This window comes from Chrysemys picta, chromosome 10 (assembly GCF_011386835.1).
Source record: "Chrysemys picta bellii isolate R12L10 chromosome 10, ASM1138683v2, whole genome shotgun sequence".
NCBI classification, from domain to species: Eukaryota; Metazoa; Chordata; order Testudines; family Emydidae; genus Chrysemys; species Chrysemys picta.
The window spans coordinates 77,231,613-77,246,634 of NC_088800.1; the positions used below are offsets into that span (position 1 = coordinate 77,231,613).

The 15,022-nt window shown below is 46.9% G+C and overlaps 1 protein-coding gene across 21 annotated transcripts in view; it reads left to right on the forward strand.

The window, feature by feature from the left end:
- Positions 1-473: 473 nt before the first annotated feature.
- The window catches only part of LOC101951307 (kinesin-like protein KIF19), a 33,051-nt gene continuing 18,502 nt past the window's right edge, over positions 474-15,022 (forward strand). For 6 of the 21 annotated variants that reach the window (XM_008164702.4, XM_042853135.2, XM_042853137.2 and 3 more), the window contains exons 1-5: positions 2,024-2,479; positions 5,520-5,600; positions 9,017-9,127; positions 11,855-11,942; positions 12,362-12,498. In XM_008164702.4, coding sequence (XP_008162924.2) covers positions 2,291-2,479; positions 5,520-5,600; positions 9,017-9,127; positions 11,855-11,942; positions 12,362-12,498 — 606 coding nt within the window. In that variant the 5' untranslated portion in view covers positions 2,024-2,290. The other 15 variants (XM_065560075.1, XM_042853134.2, XM_065560077.1 and 12 more) reach the window with 9 other exon arrangements.

A 15,022-nucleotide genomic window follows, 5' to 3' on the forward strand; every position in this document is an offset into this window, starting at 1 on the left:
ACTACTAGAGACAGATCTGCTGGACACATGTTAGGATATAGTAACCTAAAGCAGCATTTACCTGGGAGAGAGAGAGAGAATCCCTGAGGATGTCACGTGGGCTGCAACTGTGTGCTGATTAGGCAGCAAGCTGTCTGAAGGCCAAGGGTTGAGAACCACTGCACTAGACTAATGCAAATAATATCAAGTGTCCGTTTTGTACCTTGCAATCACAAGCCAAGAAATCTGTCTATTGTATTTCCTTTCCGGTTTTAAGTAGATTTATTATGCTTTACTCCTTCTCCCTCTCAGAGCACACAACTGATGCATGAAGTGAGACCTTTATATACTACAGTTTGTATAAGTTGTACAGAACCTTGGGCTCCTTCAGGATGAAAGATATTAACATCTTATCTCTCCAGGTCACCAGTGAACAAGGAGTATTTTTTAAATATTTATGATGTAATAAAGTCTGTTACTTTATGCTCATGTTGTATGAGGCACTTTGGAAGTCCAGTCAGTATTCCTTTCAACAAATAATTAGTTGGGTTTTTTAACTTCAGTATTGACTGCTGCCACTAGTGACTCATGCTGCTGCTCTAGATGAGTTTATTTTTTTGTAGCTCTTACCTTAAGTGTTTTTATTATACTACACAGGTTGCAATCTCTTTGCCTGCCATTGACATGCAGCTGTTCAACAATGTGGTAGAGCAACATTACTCAACACTTGACTATAGGAAAATTCCAAGCATTTTATCTGGAACAGTGCTGCTAACACTTTTTTATGAAAAAGTCATGGATTCTTTAATCATTTAAAAAGAGAGAGGCTATGAATATTTGCAGTGTTTCTATCTAAAGGGGAAACATCTACATTCCTATAGTTCCTGCCTCTCCTTCAAGAGTGTCATGGTCCAGTGTGCTTAGTGTGTGATAAATCCCCACTATTTTCCATCTGACAGGGCACTAGACACCTATAGGAGTTGCACTGGGAAGAAGAGGTTTTAGCCTTTTTTTAAAAAAATCTCCTATCCTGAAATCTCCCCTTATCTAGTAGTTGCTCTACCCTGTTTTGTGTTTTAAAGTGTGTATGCCTCAATTACTTAATGTTATTTTTTTCTGACTTCTCAATAACCTCTAATCCCACCACTGTTAAAATAAGACAAACAGCTCAAGGCCCATTATATTAAAAATTAGCCTTTTTTTAAAGATTTTAAAAACTGTTTTTCTCCTGAAGTGTGTTTTTTTTTTCTTTCATTAACAATCCCTTTTCCTTCTCCCTGCTGTGAATGGAAGTAGATGGACCCAGTTTTGTTTCTTATTTAACTAACCTCAGTGGTTGTCTCTTACCCCTAGGCCTTCTAACTTCTAAATTAAAGCTCTAGTGTTTCATCCAGTTAAGTCTTGCTTAGTATAATTCTCTATGCTAATAAACCCCAGTAATTAAAATAGAACACACCTTCCTTGTTTTTCACTTTGCAGTAAACTGGAGGGAGGGAAATCCAAGAGCTGCAAGGCCTACCCCTCTCACTTGCCAATATTAAGCGTTCTACTTCGGACTAGGAAAAAGGACAATAGCCTCTTAAACTCAAATATTTCACTAAGGGGCTGTACCTCAAACATCTATCACTGCTACAACTGAGGGGTTGGTGCTTAAGGGGAGAGGGGGCAAAATGTCCATAGGGAAACAGGCATCTTCAACCATGCTGTCCCTGACTCCTGCTGAACGAGACACCTGCAGCTAGCGATTGGGTTTATTTTTCCCTGCACCTTGAATAATTCCCAGGGGCCAGCAGGGCTCCTGGTGTTCCGGCCCCCTGAACGTTGTTCTGCCCGAGCTGCAGTGCCAGGAGGAGCTGGGGCAGCAGCGGAGTCTGCTATGCCCCGGCTCGGATGGGCTGGGGGCAGAGGAGGTGCCCTGCCTTGACGGTGAGTCAGAAGGCGAGTAGCGCTGCGCTCTGTGCTGCTGGGGCGCCAGCGCCAGGCTCAGCCCGGGTTTAACTGTGCTAAAAGCAGGCAGCGCTGAGCAGGTGAGACCCCCTACAGCCCAGAGGCGCTTTAGCCTGCGGGCAGAGGGCGTGTGGGCCGCACCCACGTGCTGGGCATCTTTGGGCCGGTTCCGTACCCGGCCTCAGCAGGGGATGGCACTGATGGGGCATGCGGGAGTCGTGCCGAAACCCTGCATCCTCCACCGCCCGGAGCACCGCGGGGCGGGGCGCGGCAGCGAGCGCTTCTGTCCCGCCCGGTGGCTCCCTGGGGCTGGTGCAGCTCGGAGCTGCTCGCCGCCGCCTCGTGCTGCTACAGCCGCGCGCTGATGTCACCTGCCGCCCGGGGGTCGCAGGTCTCCCCGGGGCTGCGGCTGCGAACCGCTCTCCCTGTATCCTACAGCCCAATGGCTTCCCCCTTGGGCAGCCCTCTCAGCGCGGGGCAGAGGCGGACCGGAGGCCTGGCTCCGAGCCCCAGCTCGGCCATGAAGGATCCGAGCGTGGAGCAGCAGCTCACGGTGAGTCCGGCTGCCCCGGGGCAGTCAGGCACCCGGCCTTCCCGTCTACTCTGCAATCCCCGGCTGCACCCCCAGACCCCTTCTGCGAGCCCCGTGCAGCTCCGCTCCAGCCCCGGTGCCTGTAAACAAACCCTCCGAGGGCTGAAGGCACTGGACTGGACAAAGAAAACACCCTGCAGGGGACAGACCTGTAGCGGTAGAGGGTGGGACAGGATACGCTAGCAGGTTTGCTCCATGTTTCCTTCTGGAACTCCTGGGATAAGACTTTTCCAAGGCAACTGAGCGTGTGAGCTTTTCCATCTGAATTGAAATTGTCTGTTGTAGAAAGCAGGTAGGTTGCACTCATCAGAGTCCCAAGATTTTGACATGTCTCTGTGTGGATCATGGGAATTTGCTGTTTTTTCAGTAATGATTGTGCACAGAGACAGTTCTTTAATTAATCCTGCTCCCACGTTTCTCTGTGTGTGTGTGTGTGTGTGTGTGTGTGTGTGTGTGTGTGTGTGTGTTATAATTTACAAAAATCTCTCACTCCTCAGACTTTTTTTGCCATGACCTTGTGTCAGAAACATGATTGCATGTGCAGTAATCTCTGCTTTGAGCTCTAAACCATATAGTAACTATTGGAATCTCTTATGTGATAATATCTAATAGCATGTAAAATATTTTGAGTTCCCTTATAATGCCAGTAAGTCCTTAATACTGAATCTGATCCTTCACCACATGCTTTCTTGTCTTCCCTTGGTGGCTACAAGTAATTATTTTAATTTACCTGCTTTGGGATGTGAGCAGTTACAGACATGCAAGAGAGGCTTGTCAGTCTTACACCATTGCACGCTCTGCATGAGGAGGAACTGCTATAGATAGGGTAACATTTTCAAAAGTGCCTCGGTCCCAGAGCCGTCCCTTGGGCAAATCAGGGAGACCAGCCCGGGCCCCGCGCTTCGATAAAATTGGGACTGTCCTGATATTTAGCCCTTTCTCCCGCGTCCCAAACTCCAGAGGTTTTTACTCACGAAAGCTTATGCCCAAATAAATCTCAGAGTAACAGCCGTGTTAGTCTGTATCCGCAAAAAGAAGAACAGGAGTACTTGTGGCACCTTAGAGACTAACAAATTTATTAGAGCATAAGCTTTCGTGGACTACAGCCCACTTCATATGCATCCGAAGAAGTGGGCTGTAGTCCACGAAAGCTTATGCTCTAATAAATTTGTTAAAATTTGTTAGTCTCTAAGGTGCCACAAGTACTCCTGTTCTTCTTTTTCCAAATAAATCTGTTAGTCTTTAAGGTGCCACCAGACTCCTTGTTGTTTTTGTAGATACAGACTAACACGGCTACCCCCTGATACCAGACTTCGGTGGAATCCTGTTGACTCCAGTGGGGTTTTGCACAGATTAGGTGTCAATCTACACCAGGGGTTCTCAAACTGGGGGTCGGGACCCCTTGGGGGTCACAAGTTCTTACATGGGGGGGTCACGAGCTGTCAGCCTCCATCCCAAACCCCACTTTGTCTCCAGCATTTATAATGCTGTTAAATATATAAAAAGTGTTTTTAATTTATAAGGGGGGTCACACTCAGAGTCTTTCTATGTGAAAGGGGTCCCAGTACAAAAGTTTGAGAACCACTGAGAATTCATCCTAGGATCAGGGTCATAGTGATTGTTACACAGGGATAAGCAACTGGGTATTGTGTTCTTCTGGCAGTAAATTTGGTACAATAAATGTATTTTGTGTCATATAGTTTAAGAGCTGATGTAAAGAGCTGCACATAGGAAGCCATTTGCAGTCCACAACAACAAATTTATTAGACCTACAAAATCTTGGAACCATGCTACATATTATTGGACACTGTCTTTTGCTACCTTATCTATGAACTATTTACATATACACAGCTCTAGAGCTCTTTCATAATATATTCTACACAGTGTTTTATGGGCATGTGCACAGTGGAGTGTCTGGGACAACATAGCCATAGATTTCTATGGAGTTCTGTATTGTTTATGGGTAACTAATTAACAGTTTACTACAGACCCCAAGCTGCCGAGTTCAAATCTAGAATATTTCCAAAGTTCAGGGGTGCTTAGATCTGGGATTTTGATTTGGCCCTATCTCTCTACATCACACTTAGCATAACATGATGTAATCTTAAACCTTGTTAAATGTTTGCTGTGTCACAGATGTAGTGTCAATCACATGTTGGGTAGCATTTTCTCCAGCTGTTTGAAAATAAAATATCTTTCCTAAGTGTGTCATCTCTGGTTTTTTTTTTTTTTTTTTCTCCCTGAGCTTTGGATAGTTAAAATGCATATGGCGTCTGCTGTTTGTATGGCAGCGTTGTGATGTTAGCAGCAGGGTTCTAGGAAAAGGATTTGTAAGTCTATTGCTCGTTATAGTTTCAGATGAGGACGCTAAAGAGCAAAAACTGTTGTGATTTTGTAGGTCCTGCAAAATGGTTAATTTCACCCATATGATTGTGAAATTAAACAAATAAGAGATTTGAGGGCTCCTCTTTAGTTTCTTCAGCTAATGTTTGTTTTAGGTTTTAGCCCTTTTAAATATATAAAGTGATAATTTTTTTGTGTTCAAATTCTAAGGCCAAAACGTTCAAATCTTAAATTCGACTACTCTGACAACAAGAAGTAAATAACATAACTGTAATCAGTGTTTTGGGGACACAATAGAAACACAATGTGTCTAACAGTTCTGCAGCATCCAGAAACACTACCACATCAGTGAATGGCAATGGCGTTGGTGGGCAGAGAAGTGAGCAAAACAGAATGGTCTTTGATTTTGTTACTTTAGAAACAGAGGGGGCAGTGGGAATTAGCACTTGTTGAAAGAAAAAGTGAAAATTATTGGGGAATTAAATATTTTAAGCTTCTCTGGTGGTTTAAAAAATCCTGGAGATTAAAAAAATCAATATAAAGTTATTCTAAGTAGGTGATCATGTCACTTGAACAGAGAGAATGACTCAGTGATGGATCAGTCTCAGCTGGCTGGGGGAGTATTTATAACCAGCTCAATTCCTGTGTATGTGTGCAGGTGGCTCTTCGGATTCGTCCAATCAATGAAGCTGAGCTGGAGGAAAACGCTGCTATCATAGCCCACAGAGTGGGTGACCAGGTGAGGTTTGAGCAAAGCAGCATGGGTGAGTTTACAGCTTAGCTGGTAGCTAATGGCTTCTTGGAAGGAGAACCCCGGGGCTTAAGTGTTAGTGCCTCTGTCAGGATGAAGAACAAACACAGTGACTCACTTGAACATGGAAAGGGTTATGAGATGTTACAAGTTCTGCAAACCTGGGCAGTGGTTGTTAGGGCAGCTACAAAATTTGCAGAGCCCTGAGAAGTCCCCAGATTCCCAGGGCTGGGAGCCAAGAGGAAGGTAGGCAACTGAGCTGCTTTCATGACATTTGTTTGAGGGGAAAGAAGGGAAGAAGAGGGGATTACCCTTGAGAGAGCTCCTACAGGAGTTGGCTCATTCTCAACCTGTGTGAATTGCCTGCAGGGCTAGGTTCATGAAACTGCCCAGGAACTAAACCGTGGAGGATTCACCAGGGCTGCTTGAAAGACATTATATCCAAAGACAAAACTGTGAATTTTGGAAAGTTTGAAAACATAGGAAATACCAGATTGGTTCAGACCCAAGATCCAACAATGCTCAGTACCAGCAGCTTCAGAGGAAGACGCAAGAAACCTTGCATTAGGCAGATGTGGGATAATCTCCCTCCTGTATCAGGTCTCTAAATCCCTCGTAGGTAGAGACAGGTTTAAACTAGGGGTTCTCAAACTTCATTGCACCACAACCCTTTTCTCAGAACAAAAATTATGACACGACCCCAGGAGGGGGGACCGAAGCCTGAACTTGCCCATGCCCCACCACCCTAAGCGGGGGACAAATCTGAAGCCTGGATTTGTCCCCCGCTTAGAGTGGACACCGTCCTGGGCGTCCAGGCAGTGGGGCTCAGGCTTCTGTCCCAGGCCCCAGCAAGTCTAATGCCAGTCATGGCAACCCCATGAAAACCGGGTCTTGACCCATTTTGGGGTCCCAACCCACAGTTTGAGACCCGCTGCTTTAAACCATGAAGCATTTGGTTTAATATTCCTTCTCAAATTTATGCTAACATGATCTGTTATAACCCTGGATGTTCTTTATATCCATAGAAATGTTCAATCTCTTTCTGAATCTTGTTAAATTCTTTGCCTCAACAACGTCCTGTGGCAATGAATTCCACAGTTTCAGCACATATTGTGTGGGGGGGAAAAATCCTTTTATCAGTTTTGAATGTGCCGGCTTTTAATTTCATGGAATGTCCCATTGTTCATGTGTTATGAGAAGGGAGAACAGAAGCTCCCCATCTACCTTCTCTAGATTATTCATTATTACATAAACTTTCATCATGTCCCCTCTTATTCATCATCACCTTTCTAAGGCAAACAATCCCATGCTTTTCAATCTCTCTTCGTATGACATTTTCTCCAGGTCCTTAATCAGTTTCATCAGCTTTCTTTGAACTCCCTCTAATTCTGCAATAGCCTCGCTGAGGTGGGGTGACCAGTACTGCACACCGTATTCCAGATGAGCAGACCTTAGGGCTGTGTCATGTGGGAACAAGGAACTGCTGTGAAACATCCAGGCTGCCTTTTACATCATAAAGAAGTGAAAAGGGAACAAATCTATTTTTCCCTGTACAAATTATCTTACAAGCCTGGTTTCCATTTACTGAGTTATTTGTGGCACATCATTCTTTAAAGGCCATCAAGCTGGCTCAATCACAAACTTTATTTTTGTATAGCTTATTTATAGACCCCCTCCCAGCCCTGAGCTCTGTTTTCCTCCAGTGGACAGGGAAGGATTCAGATATTGCATTGGTTTAAGGATAATTTTTACCCTGGAGAATCTCTCTCTCCTAGCCATGAAAATGACCGTAACAAATGAAGTGAACATGGGTTCTTAGGCAGTTGAATATCCTTGGTGGTTTCTTAGATAACGTTACTATTCTGATCTCAAGTATAGTTTACTTGGAGCCATTTACACCCCTTCACTGATGCCTAAAACAAAACTGAAAGGCTTATGCCGCAGCAGTTCAGTCCACTAGTGAATGGTTTATAATTTTGTGTATGTTTTCATAATGCCTGTCAATCAAACAAGGTATTAACCCTGGACGAATGAAGCTAACTTTGTTTTTGCTATCTAATTAAAAATAAACTTTAAAGTGAGGTGGAATATAAGATCCCGACTCCACATGAAATCAGTCGCAGGATCAGGGCCTAAAAGTATTACAGCCCACATTTCCAAAGAAAACGCCTAAAATAAATTCTCTGTGCCCAGTTGTATGGGTGGAATCCAAATCACACAGACAGACACTTAAGCATTTACCAATTTTGCATGTGCAACTACAGATTATGGGCACAAATCAGGAGGGTCTTTTGGGCATTTGCCCCTAGATATTTACTATTTTCAATTCTTTTTCATCTGCCTAGCTCAGAAAAAATTGCTTTTCTCTAGCAAGTGAAATTGTGAAAGTAATTAGCCTCGGATGTTTACTGGATACTTTTGGAATTTTAGGCTGGGGGAGAGGAATAGAAAACCCCGCCAAGCTCTTGACATTTCCAGACCAGCTACTGGGGATTTGTCCTACATCTTTCGTATCTAGTTACATGATTTTACTACAGATTAGCAACCAAATGCTGTAACTATTTTGTAGATCAGGTGGTTGATGATCTGCACTGTCAACACTTAATTAGGTATTTATCTGAGAGACGGCAAAAGCTCCTGGGGAGGATATGGTGCATGGTTTCCCCTCTAATCCCCCTTGAGGCCAGAACACCTCTTATGAGCTGTTCCAGCAGAGGGGAAGGAATACACTTTTTCCACCATAATTATGTATTTATGTGAGTGAGCAAAATTGGTCCCAAGGGAATCAGGAAAAACAAAACCTGTTTTCTAACCAGCCATAAAATATTTTTCTTTTGTTTTCCCCCATTTTTTTCTAATAAAAGTCACAAAAGGAGCAAGTTTCTGGCCTTGAGTAGAGCTGATACTTCCACTGATCCCTACACAGGAAAGGTTTGGGGGGATTTTCCTCATGCACTTTTGATCCCAGTGAACTTAATTTGTTTCTTTATTGGTTCCCTTGTCATTTGAGAATATTCCAATTCCCACCCTCTTGCCTAACAATAAAAATGGAAGGGGCCAATTCTCCTCTTATTCACAGTAAGGGGTGGTCTTCTGCCATAATTGCTAGTTACCCATGTGACCTCAGCTGGTGATCGTATGAGTTGTAGGGCTTCAGTGTGACTAAATTAGGCCCCAAAGCATCTCAGACTTGGTATTATGCATGTATGTGTTTTTTTCCACATATTGCCATAACGCAACACTCCTGTGATGATTCGTGAATACTAGTGATTGACGTTATAGAAGATCCTAAGATAGATAGCTGGGGAATCACTGGCTTTTCTTGATTGCAACTTCCACTTGATTTCCGTTACAGATCCAATTAAGGATGTAAAGATGTTCTCTTTGTCTTTATTTTGTCACAGATGGTGGTTCTGATGGACCCAAGTGAAGATCCAGACGACATCTTGCGAGCCAATCGATCCCGAGAGAAGACATTTATATTTGATATGGTTTTTGATCACAAAGCGACCCAGGTAACGTTCCCTCCCTTTCCAAAAGGTGTGGTTTACAATTGGGAATCTTTCCTTTCCATGGATATTTGGTTTGACAATGTCAGTAATAATGTGCATCCCAGAATCTACGTGGTGTCCAGTGAAAAGGCAGTAGCGCTAAGTAGAAGCAGGCAGCAAAGGCTCTCTTCTCTTTATTGTGATCTGCAGTATAGAACTCACTCTTTATCTCTCCCTCCTTAGGGACAGCATCACCCAGCTCTACACTATGAGTAAACAGAGTTCTGGAGCTGAGAGCCAGAACTCCTGGGGCCTCTGGTGAACGAGATCATAGTTACCTTGTTTGGGTCCTTCTATTGTGTGTGCTCCTCTCGTCTTTCTCTGTTGTTTTTTATGGACAAGGCTCTGTAAAAGGAGGCATGTTCCTGAACCCTAGTCCAGTTAGGCAGGACTGATGCACACAGCTGTGTGCTGCGATAGAAGGGGTGAGAAACTGATTAATGTATGAAATAATGGACTCTAGGGAAGTTACTTGTTCTGCCTATCTGCAAATGTCTAACGGGTCTATCACAGTGACATCAAGACATCGCAATTTATTTATCTAAGGATTTACTGGAGAGCCCATCATCATAATATCTTCTAAGCAACCAACAAGTATTTAATCTCCACAATATGTGGTCCAGAATTGACTGCATAGTGGAGGTTCTAGGGAGTCTTCTAGAGTATTTCTTTATTCCCTCCCATGTCAGTGTATCCCTGACACATGATATGCCTTGGAAGGCTTGTTAACTAGGTGGGTGTCATAGCATGTTCTGAGGATGGCCAGGGTCTGACTTATTGGTCCCTCTTACTGGTAGCTCATTCCAGACTTACGCCCCCTTGGGAATACTGCATGTGCATGTAGAGGTGACATGCCTGGTGCCGTTTATCACGGGTCTATGCCTGCAACACCTGTTCACCCATCTCCCTGGGACTTATTTGAATATTCCAAACCTGTTAGCAGCTTCACACAGACACTTTGGGGAAGAGTCACCGCTGGTAGAAATAGTCACGGCTCTGTTGGAGGCAATGGAGCCATGAACTTCATTCTTTTAGAACAACCTGCCAGACAAGGTTCCCTCAGGGCTCCCCTTGCATGTGGAATAATACCTTTGTCTGAAGTCCAGGATGGACAAGATTCAGTCCGCAGCTTTAAAATAAAAATGTCGCTGCATTAAATTCCAATAACTCATGGCCCCGTGGGGAGAGAGATAGGAGAATGGGAGCTTTATACCATTGGGAGGGGGAAATTCCAGCTTTCCCATAGGTCACAGCCCCTGCTTCTAGCCCTGGAAGGGCCTGGGGTACTGGACTTTAGAACAGTGATATTTATGTACAGCAAAGCTATATTGGGTCATTTTTTGAAGATTTTACATTTATGAATTTTAATTTTTCTCTCTCTCTGAGCCCAGCACAGCCAATTCCTGCTAAGGTGCCTGGCCTTACAGGCAGAGGGATACAAGAAAGAGTTCCAATGCATTTTTAGAAAGAATTTTTCCTTAACCTATTTAACATATAGCTAATGATTATGTTGTGTTATGCTGTATTTGGCATCTACGCTATGGTGTGATATGAAGACTTTATCAGCACTTATTCGGGATGGTCTGTATTACACACATGGCTGCGGTTCTTGTGAGTAATGCAATCATCTCAGAAGAGTGGCGACAGACCCTTTCTACTTCCCCACAGAGTATTCCCTTAGATCCGCGGTTCTCAAGCGTTAGCAACCCAAGGACCCACATTTTGATTTAAATTTTTTTGCAGACCCTCAAGCCCCCTGCTCAGCCCCAGGCTCCGCCCCCACTCCACTCCTTCCCACAAGGCCCCACCCCTGCCCCTCCTCTTCCACTCCTCTGTCCACCCCCTACCCCAAGTCACTGAATATGTTCCCTGGTGTGTAGGAGGCACTGGGAGGGAGAGGGAGGAGTTGAGGGAAGGGGAGGAGTTGATCAGCAGGGCTGGCAGACCCCCGGTGGACCCTAGTTTGAGAAACACTGCCTTATATTATAATTAGTATATTGTATATTTATGAAAATATATTATATGTGTATGTGTGAGAGAGAGAATGCAGTGTGTGTGTCCTCATCTATTCTCTGTGTTGTATGTAACTTCCCCATCTATGGTTATATTATAATAAAGTATCTTTTTTAAAGAGTGTCTGTGGTGGACTGAGGACTGTACTAGAACTAAATGCTGCCACTTCGTGTGTGTTCTGAATTCTAAGAAATAAAGTAGGGGTACGTTGCTACCTTCCAGCAAGAGTGTTAGTGTTTTTATCTAACTTCTCTGTGTGTATGCTGCAAACATGACAGTCCGCTGAAGCATGGATGGCACTAGCGAGGACATGATCACAAACAGTATTTTCATCTTTGTTCCACTGATGCAAAGAATCTAGCTGAAACGTTCCCAATTCAAAATCTAAGAAAATAATCAAACTTTATTTTTGGACCCTGACATGCCGCACGCATCTTTAGATACTTCAGCAAGACCTCTACCTTATTAGTTGTTTTGATGATTTGGCAAAATCATTTTGTTCTATGAAGCCAGAAATGGTTTTGAAGCCCATAGACTTTGTAAAGAGAAAATGAATGTGCTGAGTGAACCATAGAGAACGAGAAAGGGATGTTGTGACAAGTTGAGACATTGGATACTTGTCAGCTGGAAAATATTGTTATGCCTGACCCAAGACTTATGCTGTTTCTGACTGACTAGGAGGAGGTGTACGTGTCCACGACCAAAAACTTGGTAGAAGGAATCATTTCTGGATACAATGCAACTGTTTTTGCATATGGCCCAACAGGTAACATAAATAAAATATTATACCACAGGGGGAGCAATAGCTGCAGGGACTGGATTTGGAGCCAGGGTTGGGGAGCGATAACTATAGGGACTTGATCTGAAGTAACAAGGCCAATTAACTGATCACTTCAGAGCAGAGCAGCAAAAATACCATTCTGGCTGCGAGATGTGACTCTTTAGTTTAAAAGTTAAAGCAACAGCAAAGCTGTAGTAACTTTGAAAATAGATTTAACATTGGAGAGAAATGTTTCCTTTCCAAAAAGGGTGAGGGAAAGGAGGGCTTCTCTGTGCAAAGCTGAGTCTGTGTGATAATCACACAGGAGGGCAGATCTGGCTGCTGATAAACTGCCGTGGATTATATTAGAAGATATTTTTTCTCTGGAAGTTGATCTGTGCTGCTCTTCCCTGTATCTTTCACAGGGGCAGGGAAAACCTACACTATGCTAGGGACAGACTGTGATCCTGGGATCTACATCCGCACCCTAAATGACCTCTTTAAAGCCATTGAGGCAACCAGTGACAACATGGATTACACCGTCTCCATGTCGTACCTAGAGGTGAGGTGTCTTTGTTTTGTCATGTGGACCAATTCTGTGTAGAAGATGCTTTAAAAGAATAGCTTAGAGACACTCCTGCTGGGAGTAGGGTGACCAGATCACCCAGGTCAAATATCTGATCGGGGGGGGGCAAAAAAAAAAAAAAAAAAAAGGTGGCAGAGAAAAAACAAAAACCCTCCTCCACAAGTGCTGGAGGAAGGTCCCGGAGACGCAGGGGGAGCGTGGTGCCGTGAGTGAGAGTCCGGCCTGGCCCCGAGCAGGCAGGACTCAGTCGGGCGGTACTGGAGGGAGAGTAGGGGGGCGGCTGTTCTCCCCCCGTGGGCAGCGGGATTCGGGAGCAGCCGCTGCTGCAGCTCCCACTGCCGTGGGGGGAGGAAGCAGCTGATGGCCAAGCTCGGCGGTTGCGGATCTGGCGGCTGGGCCCGAACCCCCCGAGCCCGGGCCTGCTGTGGGGACCCAGCAGCGCGCATGCTGCGCTCAGCCCCTGGCCAGTCGCGTCTGGGCTGCTGCCCAGCTGGTGCAATCCCGCAGCGGCCCCGGAGTGGGAGCAGCAGGCGCCAGCCCCCCCATCCTGCTCGGGTCCCACAGGGGAAAAAATGGGGCTGGGCTGCCGATGCCTCCGCCCCGGGGCCGCCGCCGGATTGCACCAGCTGGGCAGCAGCCCAGACACGACTGGCCAGGGGCTGGGCGCAGCGTGCGCACTGCTGGGTCCCCACAGCAGGCCCGGGCTCAGGGGGTTCAGGCCCGGGCGCCACAGCCACCGAGCTTGGCCATCGGCCACTTCCTCCCCTCGCGGCAGTGGGAGCTGCAGTAGCGGCTGCTCCCGAGTCCCGCTGCCCAGGGTGGGAGAATAGGGTTACCATACCTCCGGTTTTTCCCAGACATGTCCGGCTTTTCGGCAATCAAGCCCCCGTCCGGGGGGAATTGCCAAAAAGCCGAACATGTCCGGGAAAAATATCGGCCGGGCACTTCCTCTCCCGCGGCTGCTCTGCTCCTCCCTGGACTCAGACTTCGGCTCTGTTTAAGAGCCAAGCTGCCCGAGCCAGCGCTACCGGCTTCGGGCAGCCCCTGTGCCTCCAGACCCTGCGCCCCCGGAGCAGAGCAGCTGGAGCCGGGGAGGAGAAGTGCCCAGCCGGCGGCTGGGGTCCGGAGGCACGGAGGCTGCCCGAAGCCAGTAGCGCTGGCTCGGGCAGCTTGGCTCTTAAACAGAGCCGAAGTCTGAGTCCGGGGAGGAGCAGAGCAGCTGGAGCCGGGGAGGAGAAGTGCCCGGCCGGGGGCGAAGGGTCCGGAGGCATAGGGGCTGCCTGAAGCCCGAGTGCTACCGGCTTCATGGTTTGCCGGGCAGCCTCCAGACCCTGTGCCCCCGGCTGGGCGCTTCCCCTCCCGGGCTCCAGCTGCGCTGGGGAAGCGCCGGCCGGGGGCGCAGGGTCTGGAGGCTGCCCGGCAAACCGTAAAGCCGGTAGCGCTCGGGCAGCCCTTTTCGCGTGGCTGGGAGGGAGGAGGGGGAGTTAGGGCGGGGACTTTGGGGAAAGGGCGGAGTTGGGGCTGGGCTGGTGGTGGGGAAGGGGTGGGGTCGGGGTGGGGAAGGGGCGGGGCTAGGGCCCGTGGAGTGTCCTCTTTTTTTATTTTTTAAATATGGTAACCCTAGGGGAAAACAGCTGCTGCCTGGCCCCGCGGGCCGCCCCCCTACTCTCCCTACCGCCCGACTGAGTCCTGCCTGCTCGGGGCCAGGCCAGACTCTCACTCACCCTGGCCCCGCGCTTCCTCTGCGTCTCCCGGGCCTCCCTCCAGCGCTTGCGGAGGGAGGAGGAAGGGCGAGCCTGGGGAAGAGGTGGGGATTCGTGGAGGGAGCCAATGGGGAAGGAGGGGGCGGAGTCGGGGCGGTGGGGTGGGGTGGCGCGAGCACTTCTGGGCTCCAGAGCATTTGCTTGTTTGTCCAGTGTCCCGACCTAACATCGGTCGGAACGGGGGACAAACAAGCAAATATTGGGACAGTCCCGATAAAATCGGGACGTGTGGTCACCCTAGCTGGGAGAAACTATAAATCTAGAACCTGGGAATCCAGAGCCAGGGCTCCTGCATTCATTCCCCTATGGTGACTCCTACCTTGAGTCTAGAATTCTTGTTTCTTTTTTTTCCCTTTTATTCTAATGCATAACATGCTGCTAAATGTGACATTTGCCCCTAGAGAGGCTGGTTCACATAGAGGATAAGAACCTACTACTTTTACCGGCTAATAATTATGCCTCTGGTTTAAGTGGTAAGAGCCTGCGCTTCTGGTGCTGATAATCCCAGGCTCATTCCCTACTGGTGACTCACGGTGGGGACAGTGACAAATGCATTGCACTCACCCTGTGTATAATTTAAGATACGTAAAGGAGTTGATAAATGGCTTTTTGCCTCACACTCCCTGTAACAAAAATGTAAAGCAGAGGTGGTATATCTGCCATTATTTCTGTGACGGCTCTCAGTAGTAACAGGCATTTGAGTGGTTTCCTCAATCATCCATTCATGTTATCTCTGT